This window comes from Lepidothrix coronata, unplaced genomic scaffold (assembly GCF_001604755.1).
Source record: "Lepidothrix coronata isolate B3197 unplaced genomic scaffold, Lepidothrix_coronata-1.0 Scaffold28, whole genome shotgun sequence".
NCBI classification, from domain to species: domain Eukaryota; kingdom Metazoa; phylum Chordata; class Aves; order Passeriformes; family Pipridae; genus Lepidothrix; species Lepidothrix coronata.
The window spans coordinates 5,945,702-5,969,502 of NW_016690208.1; the positions used below are offsets into that span (position 1 = coordinate 5,945,702).

A 23,801-nucleotide genomic window follows, 5' to 3' on the forward strand; every position below is an offset into this window, starting at 1 on the left:
GGATATCTCTACTGCACAGCTTCTCTCTCATTTATCCTGGAATTGAGCAGAATGAAAACCTCTGATCTCAGAAAGCTGCAGTGGGATGAGGTGCTAATGACTGCTGCCTTTGTGGAGGGAGAAGTTCTCTGTTTGCACTCTCTTCATCCCTTTATACTATTTTTGGTTGTTTTTTGTCTTGCAAAGTGCTTATTGTGTCATTGAGTCCAGGACATATATCCTAATTCTGATATCATGGCCACTATCTCCTGTCCCCTGGGCTGTCCTGCCCTTTGACCAATCTGCCCCTTGTTTCACAAAGTGATTAGAATTTCTTTTGGAAAAGAAATGAGGATTCCTCCTATTCTTCCATTCTGCTCCATTGAGAAATACCTACATTGAACACTTTTTTGTCTTTTTTTAATATCATGTATCCGGTGTAATCTCATTTGTATGAACTAAATTTGCAGTTCAGTGGGCATGTCCCATCGCATTTCTGGATGGTGGAGTTGCTTAATGGGGCAAGAGCCTTTTAAACACTCCCATTGTGGGGACAGCAGGGCGTTGTGGCTCGGTGTGAATTAACTGATCACATCCAAATGCTCCCAGATTTAGGGGAATCTGGTCTCAGCATTACTTCCAGTTATTAGACTGGTGTTTTGGCTCGGCAGGCACTAAGAGTTTGGATCTAAAATGCCATCAGTGAATCTCATCAGTCTCTGCTCTGCTTTGCTGTAACACCTGAAGATTTCCTGCTGTGTGAATATGCATGTCTAACATGGGGAGAGGTGAGGGCCAGTGGTATCAAACTGAGCAGCTTGATGGAATCAGAGACTGTGAAATGTGTCCCTCTGGAGTTTGGGTTGGATAATTTATGGGAGCATCTTCAAATCACTGGTGGATTAGCTGAGAAAAAATTGTAACCCCAGAAGGAGCCTCTGGGATATTCAGAGCCACAACCAGTACCTCAGCCCATCCTGCCTCTCTGGATTTCCAGGCACCAGTGCTGTGCCCTGCCAGTGAAAGGGGTCATGGAATTTTACACGAAGTTAATCTTGTGAATGGATTTAAGGTGATGCGTGTCACTGCTCTCAAAGTGACTCATGGATGAATAAGCACAAGTGAAATAGTTGGTTTGTGAGTGTCTCCTAAAAAAGCAGGTACCTACTCACACAACTTGGCAAGAAATTCCTGATTGCCACCACACAAAGGCCTGTTATGTTGTCTGATTTACAGTAAATGTTTGATTCTCCGATATCCTTCTCAGCTCATGGCTGGAACAGCCCCTTGGAGTGTGGAATGTAGGTGGGCAATCTCTGAGTTGTATGTGGTGATCAGCAGAACTTTTTTCTTTAGAGCTGCAAATGCTGACTGACAAAAAGTCTTTTCTCAACAGGAACTTCATACTCAGAAAATGACAGTGGCTGTTCCTCATCCCCCTGTGAGAACGGTGGGAGCTGTCAGGATCTGGAAGAGGGTTACCAGTGCACCTGCCCCGTGGAGCCTGTAGCCTACGTGGGCAGAGATTGTGAACTCCTGTATGATGCTTGCACCAAACATGACTGTCCTGCCCACATGAGCTGCACCCCGACTCCAGGGCTCCTGGAGTACACGTGTGTGTGTGAGCCCGGGCCCACAGGTACCGCCTGTGACCACACCGACCAGTGTGAGAGCAGCCCTTGCTCTGACCCCCGGTGGGAATGTGTGGACAGAGACAACGGGTACAGCTGTCGATGCCAACCGGGACCGAGCGGGGCAGGCTGCCACCCCGAGAGCGCCCAGTGCTCCAGCCAGCCCTGCCTCAACAACGGCACGTGTATCGAGGGCACGGGGGGCTTCTCCTGCCTCTGCCCGCCCGGCTTCACCGGGGCCACCTGCGAGCACGACATGGACGAGTGCGCCTCGGGGCCCTGCCGCAACGGCGCGATCTGCAGGGACGGCCCGGGCGAGTACAGCTGCTTCTGCGTGCCCGGCTACCAGGGCTACCACTGCGAGATCGACATCGACGAGTGCGCCTCCCGGCCCTGCCGCCACAACGCCACCTGCCTCAACCACATGGACCACTACGAGTGCCGCTGCCCGCCCGGCTACACCGGTACGGGGATGGGAGGGCACGGGGACGGACAGGAGGGGCACGGGGAGGCATGGGCATAGGGCACAGGGATTGCCGGGGGCGGGGATGGGGCACAGGGGTTGCCAGGGATGGGGATGAGGCACAGGGACTGCTGAGGATGGGAGGGGGCACAAAGACCAGGGACACAGGGACCACTCACCCACTGCCTGGGGCTGGGAACAGGGACACAGGCACTGCCCACCCACTGCCCAGGGTCAGGGCACATCTCCCTGCTCCTGCAGTTCCTGAGGTGTCCTGGGCTGTTGGTGACAACCTGAGATGCTGTTGTTTTACAGCTGTGAGACTCCATCTGTGCTGCACAACTTGTATTTCTGGAGTGTTTGGTGCTGTGTGTGAAAAATGGTGCGTGGCTTGTTTTGGCTTCCAGGCAATAGTTGAGGCTTTGATTTCCATGGATGGTGTGGATGTTGAGAGACACAGATCCAAGAGTGGAAGTGGGTGGACTGTCTGAGACTTGAGTACTACATATAAAGTAGTGTAATTAGTTCTCAGAATGAAATTAAAGGAGATATACATAAACATCAGGAAATGGATATTACTGTTTACAAGTATAATTGATCTCTGCCTACCTGCCCTCTAGTTCTTTGTCCTGTCTAGCAGGATTTTCCGAGGGAAGTAGTTGTTTTTTGGAATAAAGTGACTTTTAGTTGGAGATTTCCAATTCTTTCATGCCTGGCAAACGTGTATTTGGCATGTGACATAAGTATCTCTGTTTTATGCATCTGTGCTAATGTGGCTCAGGGAGGAATCCACACGTGGGGGTTATCTGTGAGGGAGGCAGGGGGGCTCTCCTTCCCCCAGCCCTGCTTATCAGAGTGGAAGGGGCTGGAATGTGCCCACTCTGCCTGGTACCACCTCGCACATGAACTTTCTCAGCCTTCCTCCCATTCAGACTGAAGTGTTTAAGGAGTTGGGTTGCTGTGCAGGAATGCTGCTGATTACCCGTGGAATGAGGAGAAGTTACAACATTGGGAATGCAGTCCCTGGTGCTGACTCACCCTCTGATAAAAATTAACAGAGATGAAGGAGAAAAAAGGCCGAGTTTCTGTGTGGGCCTTCAGGTTACTGGTGGTTTTGTGTATCAAGTAAAATTCTGTCTTTGCAAGTCACGTTCTTTTTTTATCTTTAGGCTGAATCCTCAGTTCAGGATTGTGGGATTCCCCTGCCAAGAAGTGATAAAATGACCCAGGCAGCTGGAGGAGCTTGTGCTCCAGATTATTCTGATGTCAAATATGAGGCTTTGCCTTGTGAATTAGTGCTTCACCCAGAGGTTCCAGCACCACTGGCTGGCAAGACCATGTTGATCCTGGTGCTTGCAGCTGGAATTTGGGTGAAGGAAGTTTAGTGTGGGTATGGAGGGGGTTGAAGCAGCAGATTAGGGGGCCCACATTCCGCCAGGATTAGGATGGCCATGTCCACTCTGTGGGGAGCCTTTGCCAAGAAGGGCAGATTAGATGGATTGGCAGGTGCCACTGGAGTGAGGAAGGTTTGGAGGTGATGCCAGGCCACGGGCAACTCAGAGGTGGAATATAGTCTGATAAGGTACCAAAGCAGGTGTCATAAACCTCACAAGAGCTGTGTGCAAGATCAAGATTTTATGGCTTACTCAGAAAATGGATGTTATTTGGGAAGTGCTGACTGATTGGCTGCTTCAGCAAACCTGAATGAGAGAGACTAAAGCTTTGCCAATACTGGAAACTAGTTTTAGTTTTGATGGAAGACTAAAGTCCAAAAGTCTAGACAAAATTATTTTGTTAGCAAATAAAAATTAAAGGTCCTTAGTTTGTAAGAATCACGTACTTTTCCTGAGCTCCCAAATATTCTATGGCAAAATTAGAACAGATCACTCTGGTAGCCAGTTTGGGTTCATAACATGGTTCCTGTGACCCCATCTCACAATTCCAGGCAGCACAAATGCACGTTCCTGGATTTCTAACCCAGCCCTTTCTCTGTTTTGTGACTCAGGGGTGAACTGTGAGGCTGAAATAGATGAATGTGCTTCGGAGCCCTGCCAGAACGGGGCCCTGTGCAGTGACCACATCGGGTTCTACACCTGCACCTGTGCTCCGGGGTACCAGGGGATGCACTGCGAGGTGGACGTGGATGAGTGTGAGAGCCAGCCCTGCCAGCACAACGGCACCTGCCAGGACCTTGTGAACAGGTGAGGAACCAGGGATGGGTGGACAGTTAGACACCAGGGCAGAAATCTGGGGGGGAATTGGATTTAGTGTTTTGTACATCCCAGTGGCTCTAACAGTGATTTGTGGCTGTTACTGGGAGAAGCTCCCTCCCAGCAGCAGAACTCGTGGAGTGTTTAAAGAAGGGAGGAACAGATACAAAAGGAAATGATTTGCAGAGCATGAACAGCAAAGGCAATGCTGAGAGCATACCTGTGTGTCTGAATTTACTTTTCCATGGGTAAGGTGTGAACACAACTGGGTTTGAGCAGTGCCAGCTGAGCGCCTTTTGCCCTTTCCTCACACAGGGCTTTGCAGTCCAAGGAAGAGCTGATGCCTTGCTGTGTTTGGTGCCCACAGGTACCACTGTGACTGCAGTGACACGGGCTTCGAGGGGGACCACTGTGAGCTGGACATCCTGGAGTGTGCCTCCAACCCCTGCCTCAACAGTGCCACGTGCCTGGAGGGCATCAACCACTACAGCTGTGCCTGCTGGCCAGGTGGGCACAGGGAGGGCCAGCGTGGGCTTCATTGCTGTGCTGAGGCAAAGAGTTAATGATCATACTGCACAGCCCGGGGCAGGGGGGCTGCTGGGCAGGGGGGCTGCTGGGCAGGGGGGCTGCTGGGCAGGGGGGCTGTGCTGCTGCCCTTTGCAGACCAGCCCAAAAGGCAGCCCCGCGGTTTGGGAGGTGGGTTGCAGTGAAGCTGTGCCTGGTGCTGACACGGGTCTCCTGGCAGGTTACACGGGGCAGGACTGTGAGGAGGATGTGGATGAGTGTGAGACAGAGCCCTGTCACAACGGGGGCGAGTGCCTGGAGCGCTCCAACCCAGCCTACTACGGGACACAGCCCGACTTCCCCAGCACCTTCAGCCCCAGCCAGGCCGCGGGGTTCCTGTGCCGCTGCCAGCCAGGCTTCACAGGTGAGCTGCACAGGGAATGGCCATCCACACACTGCTGTGGGGTTTGAGGAGATGGCAAGGGGCAAATCTGTGACAAAAATCACGGGTACTTGGGAGAGGGTGGCAGCCTGATGCATCAGGAACACACTGCTCTCCCTGCTGTGGGAGTGTAGTGCAGAATATACTGCAGAGAGCTGGGTGTCATTCTCTGCCCAAGCCTGTCTCCAGGCTGAGGCAGCAGCCTGTGCACTCCCCAGTGCTTCAGTGAACGCCCTCAGGCTGTGCAGGTGCCAGGGTGGTTTCCCTTTGTCAGTCTCTCATGCATATGGCAGAATTCATCCCTGGGGGATATCTGTGAAATTCCTCATCAGAGGAAGCTAATTCCCTGGAGCGTTTCCTTGATGAGACAGCTCTCATGACAGCAACTGTATAATCAGAGTGGGAGAAGGGGTTTCTTGATATTGTGCTCTTGGAGCTAGAAGCTTTGTGGATGTTCCACTGAAATATCACCCTTTCCCTGGATTTAACAGCTGGGGAAATTCCCTGGTGGGAAAGCATAAACAGTAATACTTTGTTATTTTATGAGACAAAAATGAGTGTTTGGTCCACTATGGCACAGATGAGAATGGTTCAGAAGTTCTGACCTTGCCAGTGCTTGACACTGGAAAATCATTCCACACTTCATTTTCCCCCATTGTTTCAGTGGTGGTGCCTGTGTGCCACTGTCTGCAGGGACATCCTGCAGCTCAGGAAATTCTTTTGCATTTTCAAGTGACAGAAAAGAAGTGCAAAAAATGATGACTGCCATTGTCATTCAGATCCTTTCCCTCCCTCCTGCAGGAGTGCACCTCAGATGCCTCTTTGTGTTTCCACTTTCCAGGGGAGACCTGCTTTACCAACATCGATGAGTGTGAATCCCAGCCCTGCCAGAATGGAGGGCTCTGCCAGGACCTTGTGAACGGCTTCCTCTGTCACTGCCTGCCTGGTTATTCAGGTAATGCTGGGAAGGGGGGGCTGCAGTCAGGTCCTTCTGTTTGGCTCATTCTGAGCTGCTGCACTGCTGCCTGGCTGCAGGATTCCAGCCTGGGCAGCTGGGCAGGGCTCCCATGGACTGTGGGAGTGGGATGTCTGCAGGTCAGGGCTCAAATGCCACGGGAAAGCTGTGTGATTGTGGGCAAATAACTTGATAGGCCATGGACTAGGTCTGGAGATCAACTATGAAACAGCCTAAGATCAGAGTATCTGGGACATCTGTATCCTGGAGTGAAAGTTCCCTGGGAGAGCTGTGGGGTTTTCCAATGCACATATTGACCTGGTGAACAAAAGCAGCTTTAAAATAAAAAAGGGTGCTTAACATTCTAGTTGTCAGGAACTCCTGGTGTAGCAGATTGGCTCACCAGCACATAAACATCTGTAAAACATCTCCATTCCCCAACACCCCTGGATGATAAGAGCCAGCCATTTTTGGCTGAAGGCAGTAATCTGCTATGTTAGGAGGTCAAAAGGTCTTTGTGATGTGAGCAAAGGAAGCCTTCTCTGTTTACAAGGGGATGGGGAGTCTGGATTCTTACCCAAATGCCCTGCCTGACCCTAAGGGTTTAGTTTTCAGGTTGAGAACCTGAGGGACGGTGAATATTGCACGTCAGCTCTGTGGGGTGGTACTAAACCTCTTCTTAGTGTAAAATATTCCTTCTCAGTCCTCTGCATCTTGAAATTCCATATGTAAACTCTGTTTGGGCAATAGAAACCAAAGTAGTTTATAAGAAAGGTGATCCCCAGCGTGGTCTGTATTTCTCTATTTGAGGTGAGGGCAACCTTTCCACAGTGTTACCAGGCTGCCATCTCGTGGGAAAGAGGAAAACTTGATGCCAGAAGAAAACCTTGTCCCTTAACTTGCAACAGCAGGTAGCAGCATTCCAGAGACTGTCTCAGGCCTTTATTGCATGGGAAAGTTTTCTGCTTTCCTTCTGTGGTTGCAGTGGTTGAGGTGTGTTGGTTTAATCCTGCCCAGCTCTTTCCTGGGAAGGCCTATTACTTTCATTCCCAGAATCTAAAATCAGCTCCTAGTTAACACCTTCTGTAAGTGGGCTGAATTCTTTGTGGGGTTTTCTGGCCTATCTCATTTGCCAATTCAGGCCAGGCCAAGAAAAATTTGCTTTTGTAGATGAGGCCTTTGAAAAGAAGCTTTTACCTAAGCTCTTTATCGCTGCTTTCTCGGGCAGTTACAATGCTGTTCTTGTGAGCTGAGATCTTGTCCAGAAAGATGGTTTGAAGTTTATCCTTCTTGTCAGAATTCCCACTCACATCTGTGCCCTGTTCTCTTTTCCTCCTCCAGTGCCCCAGCACCCTCACAGAGCTCAGGATTTCATTGTGCTTTGCCAAGCTGCAGATCTGTTTAATCCATTCCAATTCTTAGTGTGCTCATGGGCAGAAAAGCTGACAGAAACATGGGATGATGGGCAAAGGAGCACTAGAGTTCATTCTGTTGCATCAAATTTGGGTTCATTAGTACTTGAAGGGGATTAGAAGCAGGTTGCTGTTCTGGATATTGCTCTTGGTAAAGGACTTTGTCTCAGCTGAGGTAGTTCTGACACATTAACACAGTGAAAGGCAGGAGCAGCCTGTGAGATCAGTGAGTGCGTGTGGAGGAGTGAAGCTGACAGGGAAATAATAGCAATTAATCTCCCCTCCTTTGTCAATTAATCCCAGTACAGTCATGCTGGGTAAACAGCTTATTACTTCATATTAGGATCACAGAACAACTTTGTGAAGCTTCCCATAATGTTTCTCTTCAAAACACATTTCTGTGGCAGCTTAGATCTGCCATGAACTTGGGCTTAAGCTGCCTCCGCTGATTAAAGTGAACTTGCTACTCTGATGAAGAATGCTTTCTTGGGGCAGCAGGGGTTCCTGCTCTGTGTTTGTGCCTTCAGTCTGAGGAATTTGGGGAGTGTTGGGATAACAATGCAAGTCAGGAGAAATTCTTTGCCAATTAACTGCCTCAGTGCTGTCTGAGGCTACGGCAGGCGGGGAGATGAGCCTTCTCTCTGAAATGCAGTTGTTGCAAAAGCAGTGCCTCATTCCTCAGAGAACGACATGACAGGTCCTGAAGAGTCTGTTCAGCACACAGTCTGTGCTTTAGCAGAGGATTTGTGTACCCTGAGAGGATGGAATGAATCAAAAGATTGCATGGGCACTAAATGAAGTGTGAAGGAGAGTGAATCTTGCATGGTCTTGGAAATTATGTCAACTGTGGTCAAAAAAGCATATTAGGAAAAGTCTGTCTTTTAGGGAAAAAAATGTCCAACAAAATGAATTCTTTATTCATAGGAACAGTTTCAGTCCATCACATCTTTACTAGGCAGTAGTTTAGGCCAGGACAGGGAAAGGGTCCCTCCATTTGACATGGGCAAAAATTGACATTTTTAACCTGCAAGAATGTAACCACAGAAGTGGAGTTTGGATCATCCACTCTTTAAAAAACTTCCAGATGGCCTTGTATTTGCACTCCTGCCAAAGCTGTGTTCAGGAAGGCAGTGTCCTGAGCCCAGCCCCTGTGAGAGGGATGAGCACAGCATTCCCAGAGCGTGGCATTCCCAGAGCACGGCATTCCCACCACTCACATCCCGCCCTGGCAGTGGCACCTTGTGATCATGGCACATTCTGAGCCTTTCTGCCCATGGCTGAGGCACAGGAGCACTTTGATGAGCACTGGGGTGCTGTGGTGTGACAGTGTCCCGGTGTAATTGGAGTGCTTATTGACCATCTGACTTTGTTCAGCCACCGTGTCTTTGTCTCCTTAAAGAAGTAGAAACCTTCTGTGCAGCAGCTATAAATGGTGACTCTGTGAGGGTGCCAGCCCAGATCAAATGGGCTTGAATTCCTGGGTCATGGGTCAGGAAATAAATGGGAGATGCTTCTTCCTTCTCACCACCTTTGGATAGATTTAATTTTTTTTGTGCAGGTATTTCTTGATGTCAGATTTGTTTTAGAGACATTGCCTCTACAGCAAGGGCAGCTAAAAGGTTAAGATAGTAAAGAGATTAGAGGCCTGTTCCCCCTTCAACCAAATCCCTTTCGGTAAATATAGCTGAAGGGAGCCAGGCAGCCCTGGGTGAGACTCCCCCGCTTCCCTCCCATTCCACACGGCTTCTCCCTGCTGGATCCCAGCTCCATGGCAATCAGCCCCTCTGAGCAGTGTGTGCTGCAGCCAGAGCCTGCTGTGCAGGGCCAGGTGAGAGCAGGGGCCGTGCTGGGGGCCTGTGGGTGTGGAAATAGAGATGTGTGGGTGTACAGACCAAAATACGGGTCTCTTTTAGGGGATTTAATGTTTTCCAGTCTGCACAGTTGTTACATTTTGTTGTTGCAGTAGTGGCTGAATGGGCACAGCTGCCCATTTGTTTTCTCCTCAACAACAGAAGAGTCTCAGTGGCTATTTGAGATAGTGCTCCAAATGTGTGCTGGGACAGGTCTGGGCGTGCACAGGACCCAGATGTGGCTCTCTGAGGAGTTTTGACTCCAAACAAACACTCACTATATCCCTCCCACTTAAAATATCTCTAAAATTGACTGGCATGTTTGGATTGAGTGAAATTAAGGAACTGCAATAGCTACATGAGTTGTTGGAATGCTTTCTTTTAATATCTTAGTGATACTGCTAATGCAGATTCCAGACCTTGACATGTGGGAGTTTTGTTTGCTTGGACCTGACATGGATACTAACAGAGACTCCAAGTTTGGGGAAAAGCTCCCAGATAACATTTCTTTACAGAAACAGGAGACTTCTCTGGGTCCTTACAATGCAGAAGTACAATTCTGCCTCCAGGAATTTTATAATATGAAAGTAACTATATTTAAAAAAAAACCAAAACAGAACCCTAGAGGAAAAAAAAGGAGACTGCAACAGCTACTTTGATAAGGTTGTTAATGAGGAAAAAGAGTTTTGATTCTGCAGTGCCATGTCTAAACCAGTACAGTCAGTTTAACACAGGGAATTTCCTTCTGTCCAGTTTGACTGCAGAGAAACAGATCGTGGTCTTTAAAACCTGAGCCTTTTCTCTGTGATACACTGTGGAAATGCCTGTGCTCACAAATCCATGGAACAGGGCACAGGGAGGAGGGAAACTATGGGATGGTCCCGACTGAGTCAGTTCTGAATGTGCAGCAGAGCCCAGGTTCACTCTGCATTTGGAACTCTCCTTGTTCCTGTGGTTTAGATATTGCACAATGGTGGAAATGCAGCTTTTTGGCTTAGCCTATAAAAAGAAAAATCCATATTTTGGCCTTGTTCATGGAATTTGGCAGATTCACCTGGGAGGCAGGGAGAGCCAGAGGTTGTGTCTTGGCTCTTTGCTCTGGAGCCGAGGCCGTGGGCACTGCAGGGCAGTGCTGGGAGCACACATTCCTGGTGTCAGCACGGCCAGGGGCCAGCTGGGAGGGTCAGGGCCGGGCTGGATTAGACCTGGCGCAGTGCAGGGCTCTGCTCCAGCCGCTGCTTCATCTCCAATCCCTTCTCGTCTGACGGGCAGCACCTCCACACGTCCTGCCCTGTCGGTCCAGCCTGTTTTATGATCCCTCCCCCCATTCACCCCCATTTTTCCCCTTTACTGTCACCAATGTCCACAAGGAGTCGGCCATGGAATCTGCGCTGATTGGCGTGATCCTGAAGGGAATTGTTCTGCTCGCAGGTAACAGCTCCGGGCAGGGCTCACCGTGTCCTGCTCTGTGTGCCTGCCTGGGGCAGGGGGTGGGATGGGGCTCCGTGGGGGCTGGAGGCAGGAGGAGGAACAGGGATTGATTGGAAGGGAAGAATGTTTTGATTTTGAAGAGACCTAAAGTTTTGTTTTGGAAACTTCAGGGCAAGGAGTGTCCTTGTGGCAGGGGCCCAGCTCGGCAGTGCCTGGGCTGCAGCTCTGCCGGGGCCGTGCAGTATCCAGGGATCCATCCCGGGCTGCTCCCAGGCTGTGGGCTCCGGGAGCGGTGCAGGCACACGGGTACCCCGGGCAGGTCCGTGTAACCTTAGCTGTGCTTTTTACAGGTGTCTTCCAGCTTTCCTTTTCCCTTCCATGGTTTGGGGCTGCCTGTTTGAGGAGTAGTTTTTGCCCTTTGCCGACCCGTGCCCTTCCCCACCTCCTGGGGCACGAGAGCGGGCAGAGAGGGGTTGCCATGGAAATGGCAGTAATTGTGCAAATCTAATTGTGTCGGGGGCCGTTTGTTGCGGCTAATTCTCTCTCTCTGCCCCCTCTCCCCCTCCTTTCCTTTTTTCTTTCGATAATAATAATACAGTCCCTAATTAGGATGCAGCAGGGAGAGGTCGTTAGGAATTCAGCTGCCTCCTGGAGCAGGCGAGGCGGTGCCGGCCGGGCAGCCCCGCTGAACCCCGTGTCTCAAGGAACAGACCTTGTCCTTCAAGGTTTTTTGGTAGCTGGCAGCAAAATTAGGATATTTCCCTTCATGTGTGCTTATTCTTTTAACATTTTATGTATCTGTTGAGGTGTATGATTCTTACACTGCATACAATGAACCTCTGCTGATTAATGGCGGCCAGTAAATCACTCCATTCAGGGCTTTAATCCCACTTGCACCTAGGAACTGTTCCCACCACAGCGGGACCACTTGGAATGTGGGGAAGGATTTGTATTTGAATATACGGTGAAAGCTCAGCCACTTCTGAGGGTTTCTGACCCAGCCCCTGTGAGTTGTTGGCTTGGGACTGTTCCCTCAAACACTGGAATTAACTGGGATGTTTGGAATCCTTGTCTCCAGATAGCAGCCTTTTAAATACCACTTGTCTGATTTTCAGATAACAAGTTCCACTGGTTTGCTATTGTTAGTCTTTAACTAGATAAGGAACTCATTAAACGTTTTAAAGTCTCCTAATGATGTAATGAAGCAGATTGGCAACATTGTTCTTACTAGTGATGGTTCAAACAACAATAAACATTCGAGCTAAGAAATTTAGAGGGAACACAGGGGACTAGGGGAGAGTAACTTGCTTTTGTCAGACTGAGTTGTGCCCTCCCCTTTTATTTTTTCAAATATACCTAAAAAGGGATGCCTATCCTATACTTAGAGAAACAAATTGGTTTTGAACAATTTCTTAATATCTGCTTCCCAGTGTGTCTGCAAAGACACATCTGTCCATGTCTTGGAGAAGACTGGAATAATGGATATCCAGGAAATGATCTGTACTTTTGGAACCTGTAGTGCTGTAGCCCCAGGTAACTGTTCAGCAAGGGGTAACATTGACTTCCAGGAAAAGAATTGGCGTTAGCCAGATTTTTTAAACTCTTGCACAGTCTCCTTTGTTATCAGTTTGTTTTAAAAACTGCTCTAAATTCAACTCTGGCACTGCCCTGGCTCCTAGGAGAGCAGGAATGCATGAGGGGTTGTTTGGAGCTAGCCTGGGAAGGCTGGCTGTGTGCTGGCACAGACAGGGACAGGGACAAAGATGATGCTGGTGGTTTTGGCTCTCGAGGAAGAGCTGCCCTCTCTGCTGCTGAACATCTCCTGTGCCTGTTTGCAAGCCATGAGGTTGGGCAGCAGTGTGTACAGCTTCTGCTTTCCACTCCCTTCAAACAGGTAATCTAAGAGCTCAGAGCAGCTGCATCCCATGGGAAAGCTGGGTGTTTAATTAGCCACCAGCCTGGGGTTGTGCACTCGCCCTGGGGACTAATTTGCCACCCGGTGTGGAGCACTCACCCCACAGGGGTGTGCTGGGGACAGCCCAGGCAGGTGGTGCTGCTGCTGCACAACCTGAGAGCTCCTGGGCAGGCTGGGAATGTGGAATGGCAAAACGGGCCTCTCCCCTCCTCCCAGCCCTCTCAGAAATGCAAAAATTCACGGCATCTCTCCTTTGTTAACCAGACCAATGTTCTCTTCCCCTCCTTGCCCCGGTAAATATCAGCAGCTCTGATCTGAACCAGCAGCATCTCCAGGGGTTGGGACTGTACCAAACCTGTCTTTCCGTATTCAACAGCCTCTCCCCTAAATCTGACTGCAGACTTGCCTCCTGCAGTCTGGAGAGCCCTCCAAGAAACCCACTCCACGTAGTTCTACTGATTTGTCTCAGTTGCAATTGAAGTCTTTCTGTCTTCTCCCAAGATGGGATTTTTCCAGGCCCAGTGATGTCCCGTGTACTCCATTTATTCCCACACATTTCCTTAGCTTTGTGCTGCAATCTTCAGTCCCTGCTGTTTGCTTTATAGGTCAGCTCACAGCCTGGGCTCTGTGTGCTGAGCAAGCCCAGCATTAACAGCCAGGGCAAAAGGGCCGTGCTGGGGTAGTGTCAGCAACTCTGAATCTGAGCTGAGCTCTTCTTCCAGGCAGATGATAGTGTCCAAATTCAGTGCTTTTCCACAGGCACTGCAGAGCAGTTCTCTTCTAGCTCACATCAGTAGAGAGCAATGTCCCAGGATAATGTTGCCTGCAGAACAGCTCTGGCATAGCTGGGAAGTGCTGAATTACTCCAGCCTTGCACTTCCCTTTCAGTGCTTCTCAGAACTGCACAGTGTTGTGTCCCTACACTGGCACAAACAGTTTGGAGCTCTCCCCTCTCTGCAGAGCTCTCACTGGTACCAGCACCCTCACTGGGGCTGACAGAGGGAGCAGCTTGGACAGACAGCAGGACTATCATGGGGGCAGTTCTGCCTGTGAGGGGACAAACCATCCCTGCAAATATTCAAGAAGCCTGTATCTTTGCTGAATTTTTATTTTTAATCACACATCAGGTCCAGCTCCAGTGCTCCCAATGCCCCATCTCCCCTCATCTCTCTCCCCCAGCCAACTCTGTAATCTCTTTGACATGCATATTCTGTCTAGTGGCTTTTCTTTACAAATGTCCTTTGTGTTTTGATTCCCCTCCTTTGTGTGTGAATTCCTTCTTTTTCTTCCTGCTGCCCTGGTTGTGCTTGCTGGCTGGATCCGGGTGTAATGCTATTAGATTGGGATAATCCATGCTTGGTTTATCTGTGGGACTGTCTCTGAAGATTAGTGAAAACCAACGTTATGAGCTAGATAAAGTGAACTGCTTCAGAAGGGCTCTTCTATCAGTCTGGGGGTGCTCAGGAAAATGACAGCAGATCTTCATTAACCAGATTTGGGGTAATGGCCTGTAATTTACTTGGGCCTCGTTGGGATCCACGTGCCTTGAGGAGGCAGAGCTGCAGTGCAGGACCTCCCCCAGCCTCCTTCTGCAGGACTGGGCAGAACTGAAGTCAGCTTAGTGCAAGCATGGCAGAGTGCCTGTGGAGCATGATTTGTCTGTTGTGTGATTAGGAATTCAGTTTGTTGAGTTTTACAACTGGTGGGTCATCTTGGAATTTGAATTTTTTAATCCGAGGCTTTCCAGTAACTTCCTATTTTAACACTGTCTGCAACACTGTGCCTGGAACATGCTCCAGTCAGATCTATAGAGTTAACTGGACTTTCAACATACCAAATCTAGTAAGAAAAAAGCATAAAATCCTTGTCTGTGCTGTTTTGTTCCTTTAATCCCCTCTGCATGTTGACTCCCTGTGGTGGTTGAGCTTGGGAGAGCACAGCAGGCTGTGGGTGCTGTGGCTGCCAGGCCAGAGCTCTGGAAATAGCACCTGGGAGGACACAGAACTTTGGTTTTCCTGCTCTCCCACCAGGAGCAGCGAGTGTGGGGCTCTTTGGTGGCTCTGGGAGCACTGGGGGCTGTGCTGGGCTGGCTCTGGGAATGGTCTCAGTGCCTGCAGTGAGATCCCATCTCTCCATCTCTCCCACAGGTGTGGAATGTGCTGTGAACATCAATGAGTGTGAGGAGGGGCCCTGCAAGAACGGAGCTGTCTGTGAGGATGGCATTGCTGACTATTTCTGCCACTGTGCCCCTGGCCAGGATGGCACTGTCTGGGGAGGGAAGAACTGCTCTGTGAAGCTCACTGGGTGCCAGACCCACGACTGCCAAAACGAGGCCTTGTGCATCCCCACCTACCAAGCCGAGAGCCACGGCCACCTGTGCCAGTGCCAGCCTGGCTTCTCTGATGCCACATGCTCAACACCAACGACGTTTTCCTTTGCTTCCAGAGGGTATCTCCTCGCTGAGCTGCCCAGGGGCAATGAGAGCGGGAGGGCGGCAGGAGGAGAGCGGCTGCCCAGCGTGTCCCTGCGCTTCCGCACCACCCTGCCCAGCGCTGTGCTCTTTTACCGGGGCCACGGAGCAGAGTTCCTGTTCCTGGAGCTCTGGGAGGGTGTTCTGCACGCAGAGCTGAAGAGGGAGGATGTGGGGTACCCCCTGCTCCTGCAGGGGCCCAGAGTGGATGACGGCCAGTGGCACAAGGTGGAGGTTGTGGTGCACAGCGCCGTGGAGCTGAGGCTCTGGCATGACTCTTGTGAGGCAGGGGTGTGCCTGCAGAGCGCCCCTGTCCCGCCTGGCACTGCCCAGAGCCCACGGGCCTTCTCCAGCCTCTATGTTGGAGGTGCTGAGGATTCAGTGGCCAACAACACACGGAGCCAGCAGGGCTTTGTGGGCTGCCTGGAAGACCTGCAGGTGGATGCAGAAGCCGTGCTGCCGGCGGATCTGCCGCTGGGAGAGTCGTCCGTGGTGCGGCCGGGCTGTGACCGCACAGAGTGGTGCCTCTCCCAGCCCTGCCTGCACGGGGGGCTCTGCGTGGACCTCTGGGCGACCTTCAGGTGTGACTGTGCCAGGCCTTACGGAGGCCCAGCTTGCTCACATGGTAAGTGCCACGGCATCCACACCTGCCAGCTCCAGAGGTGCTAGAGAAGCATTGATGTCAGCTCTGGAAACAGTATTTTCTACTTGACCAGGGGCAAACTAAAGCAAAAGCCTCTATGAATAAAATTCTCCTTGATCCCTTTCCTGCTCCTGCAGGAATGACTGGCAGTTTTGTGGTGTGTGTTATTCCTGGTCGAGCCAGAGGCTCTGACTTGCCCTTTGTGACAGATCTGTGTGAGTGCAGGGCCAGGGAAGTTGTTTTACTGGGAAAAGTTCATCTTGAGCTTCTGAGTTGAGGATGAATAGGAATGTATTTCTTTATACATAAACCACAAAATGTTAAAGGAAGCTCTTTGACAATTTTGAGTTAAAATTGTATTTATAACTCAATACAAGCTCCTGAAAGGCTTGTACTAGTATTGTTCAAGTTTTTTGTTTCAATTCTGAGCATGTTACTGCTGTTACCAAGTTTACAAGTTTGAAGAGCAGCTCTGTGGCTTACAAGTCCTTGAGTAAATCTGCTGGGTTGGCAAGGGCTCTGCTAGACTCTCGTGCTCCTTGGGTGCTTGAATTCCTGCCCTCCAGAGAAAGCCAGGACACATTCACCTACTTAGTTTCACAGACGTTTGGGGAGGAGTATTGTTACCCTGACACAGGTTGAAAACATTGAGAAGAAAGATTTGCCCCCATTCCTAAGGAGCTGCAGCTCAGAACATCCCTGTGCCAGCTGCATTCCCTCTGTCTCTGAGCTGATGGGTGTTTCTTTTCTCTTCCAGAGCGCCCAGCAGCCACCTTTGGCCTGGAGAACTCCACCAGCTTTGCCTCTTTCACCCTTTCTGACAGCCTTGGTGCAGACTTCAACATCTCCTTCTTCCTGCGGAGTCGGAAGCCCCACGGTTTGCTCCTGCAGATCGGGAACCAAACGGGCCCCGGCCTCACCATCTACCTGAGGGACGGCCAGCTGAGGGTGGAGGTGCCACCCACAGACACTGTCACCTTTCCAGAGGATGTGGTTGATGGCAGGAGACATTTGGTAGCTCTGTCTTTCCAAGGAGGCACTGTTGGTGCTCAGCAGTGGGACACACACGTGGAGCTGGGACAGCTCGTGGCACAGCCTCTGCCAGCTGGTTCTGAAGTGTTTATTGGGGGCCACCCCGACCCAGACAGTGCTGAGCTGTGGGGGGGCTACTTCAAGGGCTGTTTGCAGGACATCCAACTCAACAACCACCAGATACAGTTTTTCCAGGCTGAGAACTACAGTGTGCCACAGGAACTCAACGAGACCCAGACTGCAAACCTTGTGAATGGCTGCATCTCCGATGACACCTGCAAGGTATGTGATGTCTCTCGTTTGTCTCTGTGAGCACTTCTTTGCCAAATTGCTGGAGCTCCTGTAGGTCAGTGGTGGGCACAGGGAGAAGCAGGGGCTCAGGAATTTCTTGTGCAGAGACCCTTGTGCTTCCTTCACTGCTGTTGAGTTGCTATTTCATTTCCCTTCTCTCTTAATTCAAATGCTGCTCATACTCATCTTTGTTGTCACAATTCTACCAAATTCTCTTCGACCTAGAGATGAATTATGCTGCCCCTAAATTCCCCCATTTTGTTTTTCAGTCTGAGCCATGTCAGAATGGTGGCAGATGCATTGTCACTTGGAATGATTTCCATTGCAGCTGTCCAGCAAATTTCACTGGGAAATTTTGTGAAGAGAGAGTCTGGTGTGAAAGTGACCCTTGTCCTGAAGCCACCACCTGCATAGACGTTGTAGCAGGATATGTGTGTAAGTTCTGTTCCCCTGCTGGTGTGTTGGTAAAATCCCTGATGTTCCCTGGGTAGGATCAATGTTCCTTGTTTGTGCTGTTGAAATAAATACAAACACACGCTGCAAAAACGAGTGGTGCCCAGGGCCACACTCCTGCAGCAGCACAGGCTCTGTGGGTTCACCCCGGGTGGGACAGAGCACAGCTGGTTCTGTGCCTGTCACCTGCCCTGGCTGTGTCACTCTTCTGACTCAGGGGAATAGTGGGATTTTTGTGCAGTGAGACTGACAAGTAAAAATTACTACACAGAGCTGGATATTATTCCCAGAGGTGTGACTGTAAACAGGAAGAGCTTTAGGGATGCAGCAGCTCGGGCTGTAATCCTGCTCACACTAAGCTTACGAGGTTCTTAGGGAGGGAACCTGCCAGGAGTGTGCCATTGGTCTGTCTCAGACATGACACTAACTGTCTCAAATCCCTCATGCTCTACCCCTTTATTTATAGGTCTGGCTAATGCAACATTTAATAGTAACTCTGCCATTGAATTTACCACCAACACATCAGTGACCCTGAGCAGCTTCCACATGGATTTCAGGACCAGGGATGAAGATGCTGTTTTGCTCTGGGCTGTGGAAGAGGTGGATTCCCTGCAGGTAGCCATCAGGAACTCCTCCCTGCTTGTGACCATCAGGAGTGGGAACAGCATCGAGGGTGTCACCTTCCAGAGCCCGCAGCCGGTCACGGACGGGGCCTGGCACTCCATCTCCGTGTCCATGGAGGAGCCGGCCGCGCCCTCCTCCCGCTGGCTGCTCCGGCTGGATGGGGCAGGGAACGTGACCCTGCAGGGCAGCGCCGGGAACTTGGACTTCCTCAAGAACAACGTGCTGGTCGTGCTGGCCGAGAACTTCACGGGCTGCCTGGGGCAGGTGCAGATCGGGGGGCTGTACCTGCCCTTCCCGGCCCCCCGGCCGTACCCCCAGCCCGAGCAGTTCCTGCAGGCTGGGGGTGGCCCCGTCCCGCTGGGCTGTGCCGGGGCCGACGTCTGTGCCTCCAGCCCCTGCCTGCACGGGGGCACCTGCCACGACCTGTTCGACGCCTTCCGCTGCGCCTGCGGCGCGGGCTGGGGGGGGCGGCGCTGCCAGGACAACCTGGACGACTGCCAGCCCAGCCCCTGTGTCCACGGGGACTGCAGGGATGCCGTGGCAGACTTCCAGTGCGAGTGCTTCCGGGGCTTCATCGGGAAGAGGTGTGACATCAACGTGGACGACTGTGTGCGGCACCAGTGCCTGAACGGGGCCACCTGCGTGGACGGGGTGTACGGCTACTCCTGCAAGTGCCCCCCGCAGTTCTCGGGGCCGCGCTGCGAGTAAGTGCTGGGCTGCTGTGCTGGGGCTGCTCTGCTGTGCTGGGGCTGCTCTGCTGTGCTGGGGCTGCTCTGCTGTGCTGGGGCTGCTCTGCTGTGCTGGGGCTGCTCTGCTGCAGCAGCCCCAGAAACACGGTGGTTTTACTTTGGGACCACTCAAAGTAAATGAGGAAAATTTTTCATTGCCAGTATCTGGTAGGTGAAGCACCTAAACTGTGCTGTCCAGATCCAAATCCTCACTGATGGGACTCAGCCCTGTACAGGATAAGGATCCTTCCTTCTGGTGTGGGTTATCCCCATGCTGTGTTTCAGAGCTGTTTAAAGGGCAAGTTCTCTAGTCTGTTGTCACTTCCCTCTAGTGTTCCCCAAGAAGTCCATCTTCTCTGGGACTTGACTTCCCTCTGCCATATTCCTGTATTGATTTAAAAAACAAAACAACTTGTGCAGGTTCAAATGGAACATGGAGATGAATGCTCATATGGCTGAGCTTCAGTTATCTGACCCTCCCAGGTTGAATTTCCTGTTGTTCCTGCTGTGTTCTGGTGCAGTTATCTGGTACTGGCATTATCCTTCCCAGGCCTGGCCGTGCTGCCGTCGGGCATTCCAGCAGTATCCTGTCCCTGATTGTATTTCCATCAGCAAGAACAGGCAACTGTCTGAAAAAAGCCCTGGTACTGACACAGCTCCTGCATATTCTCTGGGCATGCTCCCAGTAATACTCTGATATTAAGGAAGATTTCTGAGACTCCTCCTCTCCACCTGTGTCAAAGTCCTTCCTAGAAACACCAGTGACTGTTCTTAGGACCCTCTGCAGCCCTGTCCCCCCTGAGCCCGGTACACCCTGCCCTTCCCCAGTCCTGGCTGCTCCAAAGGCTGTCCCTTCTCTCCACAGGTGGCCGTTCCCACCCCAGCAGTGTGGCAAGAACTTCACGTGTCTGAACGGCGGCCGGTGCGTCACGGAGAGCTGGGGAGCCAACTGCTCCTGCAAGCCCGGCTTCACCGGGAGGAAGTAAGTGCTGCTCTGGGGGGCTGCAGGGAGCCAGAGCTCTGGCTCCTCCTCGGGGGAGGGTCACAGGCCCCACCCTCTCCTATGTCCCTGTGCCCATCAAAGGGCTGCTCCTGAAGTGTGCGCCAGCCGTTCCCTTGAGCAGAGGGAGCCCTGAGATCGTCCTGCTGCCAACACCAGGTTTTGCAGCAAGAACTGTGTCCAAGTAGTCCTTGTGCTTTGTGAGAATTCACTACCAGTGCTGGTGACCTGTGCTGGCCCCAGTGCCACAGAAACCACAGCAGGAGGGTTGGTGTGAAGGGGGGAAATGTCATGTTGTTGAACCCTGGAGAAAGCACCTGAAAAAGATATAACAGGCACTTTTCAAGTAAAGGAGGCTTTTTTAGACTGTACGATCTTGTGTCCTGTGGCACAAGAATATAAGTGACAATTCTAACACCCTTTTCCTTTGCAGCTGTCAAATCAATATCAACGAGTGCGAGCCCAACCCGTGCCAGAACGGGGGCACGTGCCAGGACTCGGAGAACAGATACGAGTGTGTGTGCAGCGCCAGCTACACCGGCGAGCGCTGCGACATCAACGTAAGCACCGCCCTGCGCTCTGAGCGGGGAGGAGCCGGGCCCTTAAACACCGGGAGCGGGGAGGAGCCGGCCCGGGCCGTGGGCTGCGGGTGCTGGGGATCTGTCCCTGCACAGGGAGGGAGTCAGATGGGACCAGAGAGTCCTGAACTGGGAAATGGTTTTTTCCCTGCAGTGCTGCTGTGTGTTGGTCTCCAGCACACAAACAACTGCAGCAAACACTTCTCAGTGTTTGCACGTGCTGCCATAGGGCTTTTGGGGTTGTCTCTGCACATTTCCATAGATTTCACAACTCTTTGGACAGTAATCCAACTACTGCAGTTGGCCCAATTTCCAGGAGAATGGAATTTCAGTTGCCATTTGGTCTTGCATGAGAGTTACAAAGATCATCCGAGTAGCAATGGATGTGTTTGGAGCAGGGAAGTGGGATGAAGTGGGGCTAAAAGTGGTTCAGGTCCGAGTTCAAAGCTGTGTCCTGTCCCTGAGCCGCTGCCCCCAGGCCCGGCCCTGCTGTCCCTGTGTGTCTGATCCCAGTGTCCAGGGGGCTGGGATCCTTCCTGCAGGGGGCTGGGACCCTCACCTTGCTTCCTCTCTGTACAGCTGTTGCATGGACAGGCCGCTTGTCTGGTAACCTGGGAATGTACTAACCCATCCTGCATGGAAAGGGCCGCGTGCCAGGCGGGGGTTGCTGCTGTTGCTGTTCCCGAGGGCTCTGTAACACATGCCAAGGTCACCTTGACATTTCCAGTTTGCATGCACAGACTCCTTCAGGCATCTCCATCCCTTCTGTCCCAGGACACTTCTTGTTGATTCCTTTATTCATGTTCATCACCACCTTGCTTTTTGCAGAACTTCTTTCCTTCCCCTCTGGCCAGGCCGTGGTGGGCAGGGAGGGGACTGGGGCTGTTTGCCCTGGGGACAGCCAGAAGGGACAGGGTGGCAGCTGAGCTCTCCTGCTCTCTCCCCCTCCCACAGCAGCAGCACAAGCACAGGCAGGGGCTGCACTGCTGGGCTGGACTAACCTGCATGCTCTGCAAAGCCAGAACTAACCCTGCACTGCACTGGGGTCTGGGCAGGCTCGGGGCATCAACCAGAACTTCAGGCATTTGGAAGGGGCAAAAGGACTTGCAGGTCCTCTGGGAATGTTCCTTCTGTGCTTTGTTGCGTGAGAACAAACTGAATGGCATCCAGAAGCTGTAACTAATCCAGCTGGAATTGTTTTGGTTTGCAAGGTGGCAGATACATTGTTAGCAATAAGAAATATTTCATATTTTTAGGCGTATTGTAATTTTAAAACTTTCTTTCATGACAGAAATTCCACAGTTGTTTTAGTTCTTTGTTGTTGTCTTCCATACCATCCTTAATTCCACCAGAATCTAAAGAATTCTCATTTCTCTTCTCAGTACTTGGGCCTTTTATCATCTCCATCTCCCATATATGTCCTGACCTTTTTAACATCTTCCCCTTCCTGCTGCAAGTTTTCTTCAAGCCTCTTCCACAGTTTAACAGCCAAATCAGTTTTCTGCCTTGCCATTAGATGCATAATTGAACTCTTTTTCCCCCGTTTGGGGAAATTTTTTTGCGTTACTGAAAATTTACATTGCTCTCCATTAACTTTATATTTTTTTGGCAACACTGGTCAGATCTTTGCCAGTGGCACCTGTGTATTTTAGTCTGGTGTTGGTAAGGAGGCCCCTTTAAAGCCTCCCAGTGTGGATGCTGAGTGTACTGGCATTTTCATCTTAAGGGGCTGTCCCGGTGTGAAAAAGTGCCTTATTTTTGCTTTTCTAATAGTCTTTTTCCCTCTAATCTGACCGTTTGGGTCAGCTGTTGCAGTTATTGTAACCACTGGGGTTTCATTGTCTCTCCATTAATTTCTTTTACAGAAAGGGACTCCAGGTGCTCTCTTCCCCTCCCCACTAATTGAAGTAGCTGTCCCTGTAGCCTGTGGCTCTTTGCTGCTCCTCAGCATTGGGCTCATATTCATGATTCTCACGGCAAGGAAGAGGCGCCAGTCCGAGGGGACCTACAGCCCGAGCCAGCAGGAGGTGGCAGGAGCTCGGCTGGAGATGGACAGTGTGCTAAAGGTGCCACCCGAAGAGCGGCTAATTTAGGCCCTGCCGGGACAAGGAGATGCACCTGCAAGGTCTGCTCGGACCTTGAGCTCTTCCCAGCATTGCAGCAGCAGATCCACCCCATCCCAGTTTCCTTAAGGCCTGGGCACGACGACATGGACGTTCCGTACGAGGCAGCCGCTGCCTGAGGGAGCTGCCCCGGCTGGCCCGGCCACCCCGGGGCTCCCAAGGAGCCTCTGCCCTCCCTCCTGCCCGGCCCTGGGCACGGGGCAGGTGCTGGAGTTGCTCTGGCTCCATCCGCTGCCAGGCAGAGGTGGCCCCGTTCAATCTGCTTCCCAAGGCAGGGAGGAAGGAGCCCTGGGCAGGCTCAGCTCTGGGCCCTGCTCAGGAGCTGTGGGGAGGGGGCTCACGGCTGGTTTGTGGAACTGTTTGTGGCCTTTGCCAACAGCTGAGAAACACTCCCAACTCTTTCAGCTCAGGTGTGTGAGGTTCTCAGTCTTCAACAGCAACAGCAGCTGTGACCTCCTGCCCTGTGACAGCCCCTGTGTTACAGGGAATTGTCAGGAATTACAGCAGTCCTTGTACAAATCCATGTGGGATGACGTGGTGCTGTTAGACATTCCCACGGTACCGTGCAGGGAAGGTGCAGGCAGCGCTCCGGGGCCTTGGGGCAGTGCTGGAGCTGCCACGTGCTGGACTCTGGGGGGGTGTGTGGAGGGGAGAGGGGAGCAGGAAAAGGGTCACCAGCCTGCCCTGCATTCCTTGGGCCCTGTGTGACAGGAGGGGACAGGGAAGGGGGGAGCTCCTGGCCTGCAGAGCTGTCGGTGCAGCTGCAAGGGAGGTGCTGGGCCTGGGGCTGAGGGCGGTGAGAGGCCGTGAGGGGAAGCTCTGAGTAACTCCCTGTTCTACCACAGCAGCGAGTGTGGGCTCACCTCAGCCACTCCTCCGTGGTGGGAGCCGTGGGGGCGGCGGGGGCTGCCCTGCTCCTGGTGGTGTTGGCAGCCACGGCCATCGCCATGAAGAGGAGGAGAGCGACGCAGGGCACCTACAGCCCCAGCCGGCAGGAGAAGGACGGGGCTCGAGTGGAAATGTGGAACGTCATCAAGATGCCCCCGACAGAGCGGCTCATCTGAGCC

General features: G+C 51.8%; 1 protein-coding gene across 1 annotated transcript; it reads left to right on the plus strand.

Annotated features, from left to right (window-relative positions):
* Nucleotides 1–757: 757 nt before the first annotated feature.
* CRB2 (crumbs 2, cell polarity complex component) lies at nucleotides 758–23,696 on the plus strand. Its single transcript, XM_017809929.1, has 13 exons — nucleotides 758–767; nucleotides 1,376–2,074; nucleotides 4,079–4,274; nucleotides 4,651–4,790; nucleotides 5,029–5,211; nucleotides 6,071–6,184; nucleotides 14,940–15,887; nucleotides 16,663–17,219; nucleotides 17,498–17,663; nucleotides 18,148–19,009; nucleotides 19,899–20,015; nucleotides 20,467–20,593; nucleotides 22,477–23,696. Exons 1-13 carry the CDS (start codon nucleotides 758–760, stop codon nucleotides 22,702–22,704), a joined length of 4,347 nt encoding a protein of 1,448 aa, XP_017665418.1. The 3' UTR covers nucleotides 22,705–23,696.
* Nucleotides 23,697–23,801: the final 105 nt, after the last annotated feature.

What these genes read in the sequence shown, in the direction of transcription:
- CRB2 (XM_017809929.1), top strand. An exon ending in CAGCTGTGCCTGCTGGCCAG is followed by an intron (nt 4,791 to 5,028) that starts GTGGGCACAGGG and finishes GTCTCCTGGCAG; the next exon opens with GTTACACGGGGCAGGACTGT. An exon ending in AGGCCCAGCTTGCTCACATG is followed by an intron (nt 15,888 to 16,662) that starts GTAAGTGCCACG and finishes TTTCTCTTCCAG; the next exon opens with AGCGCCCAGCAGCCACCTTT.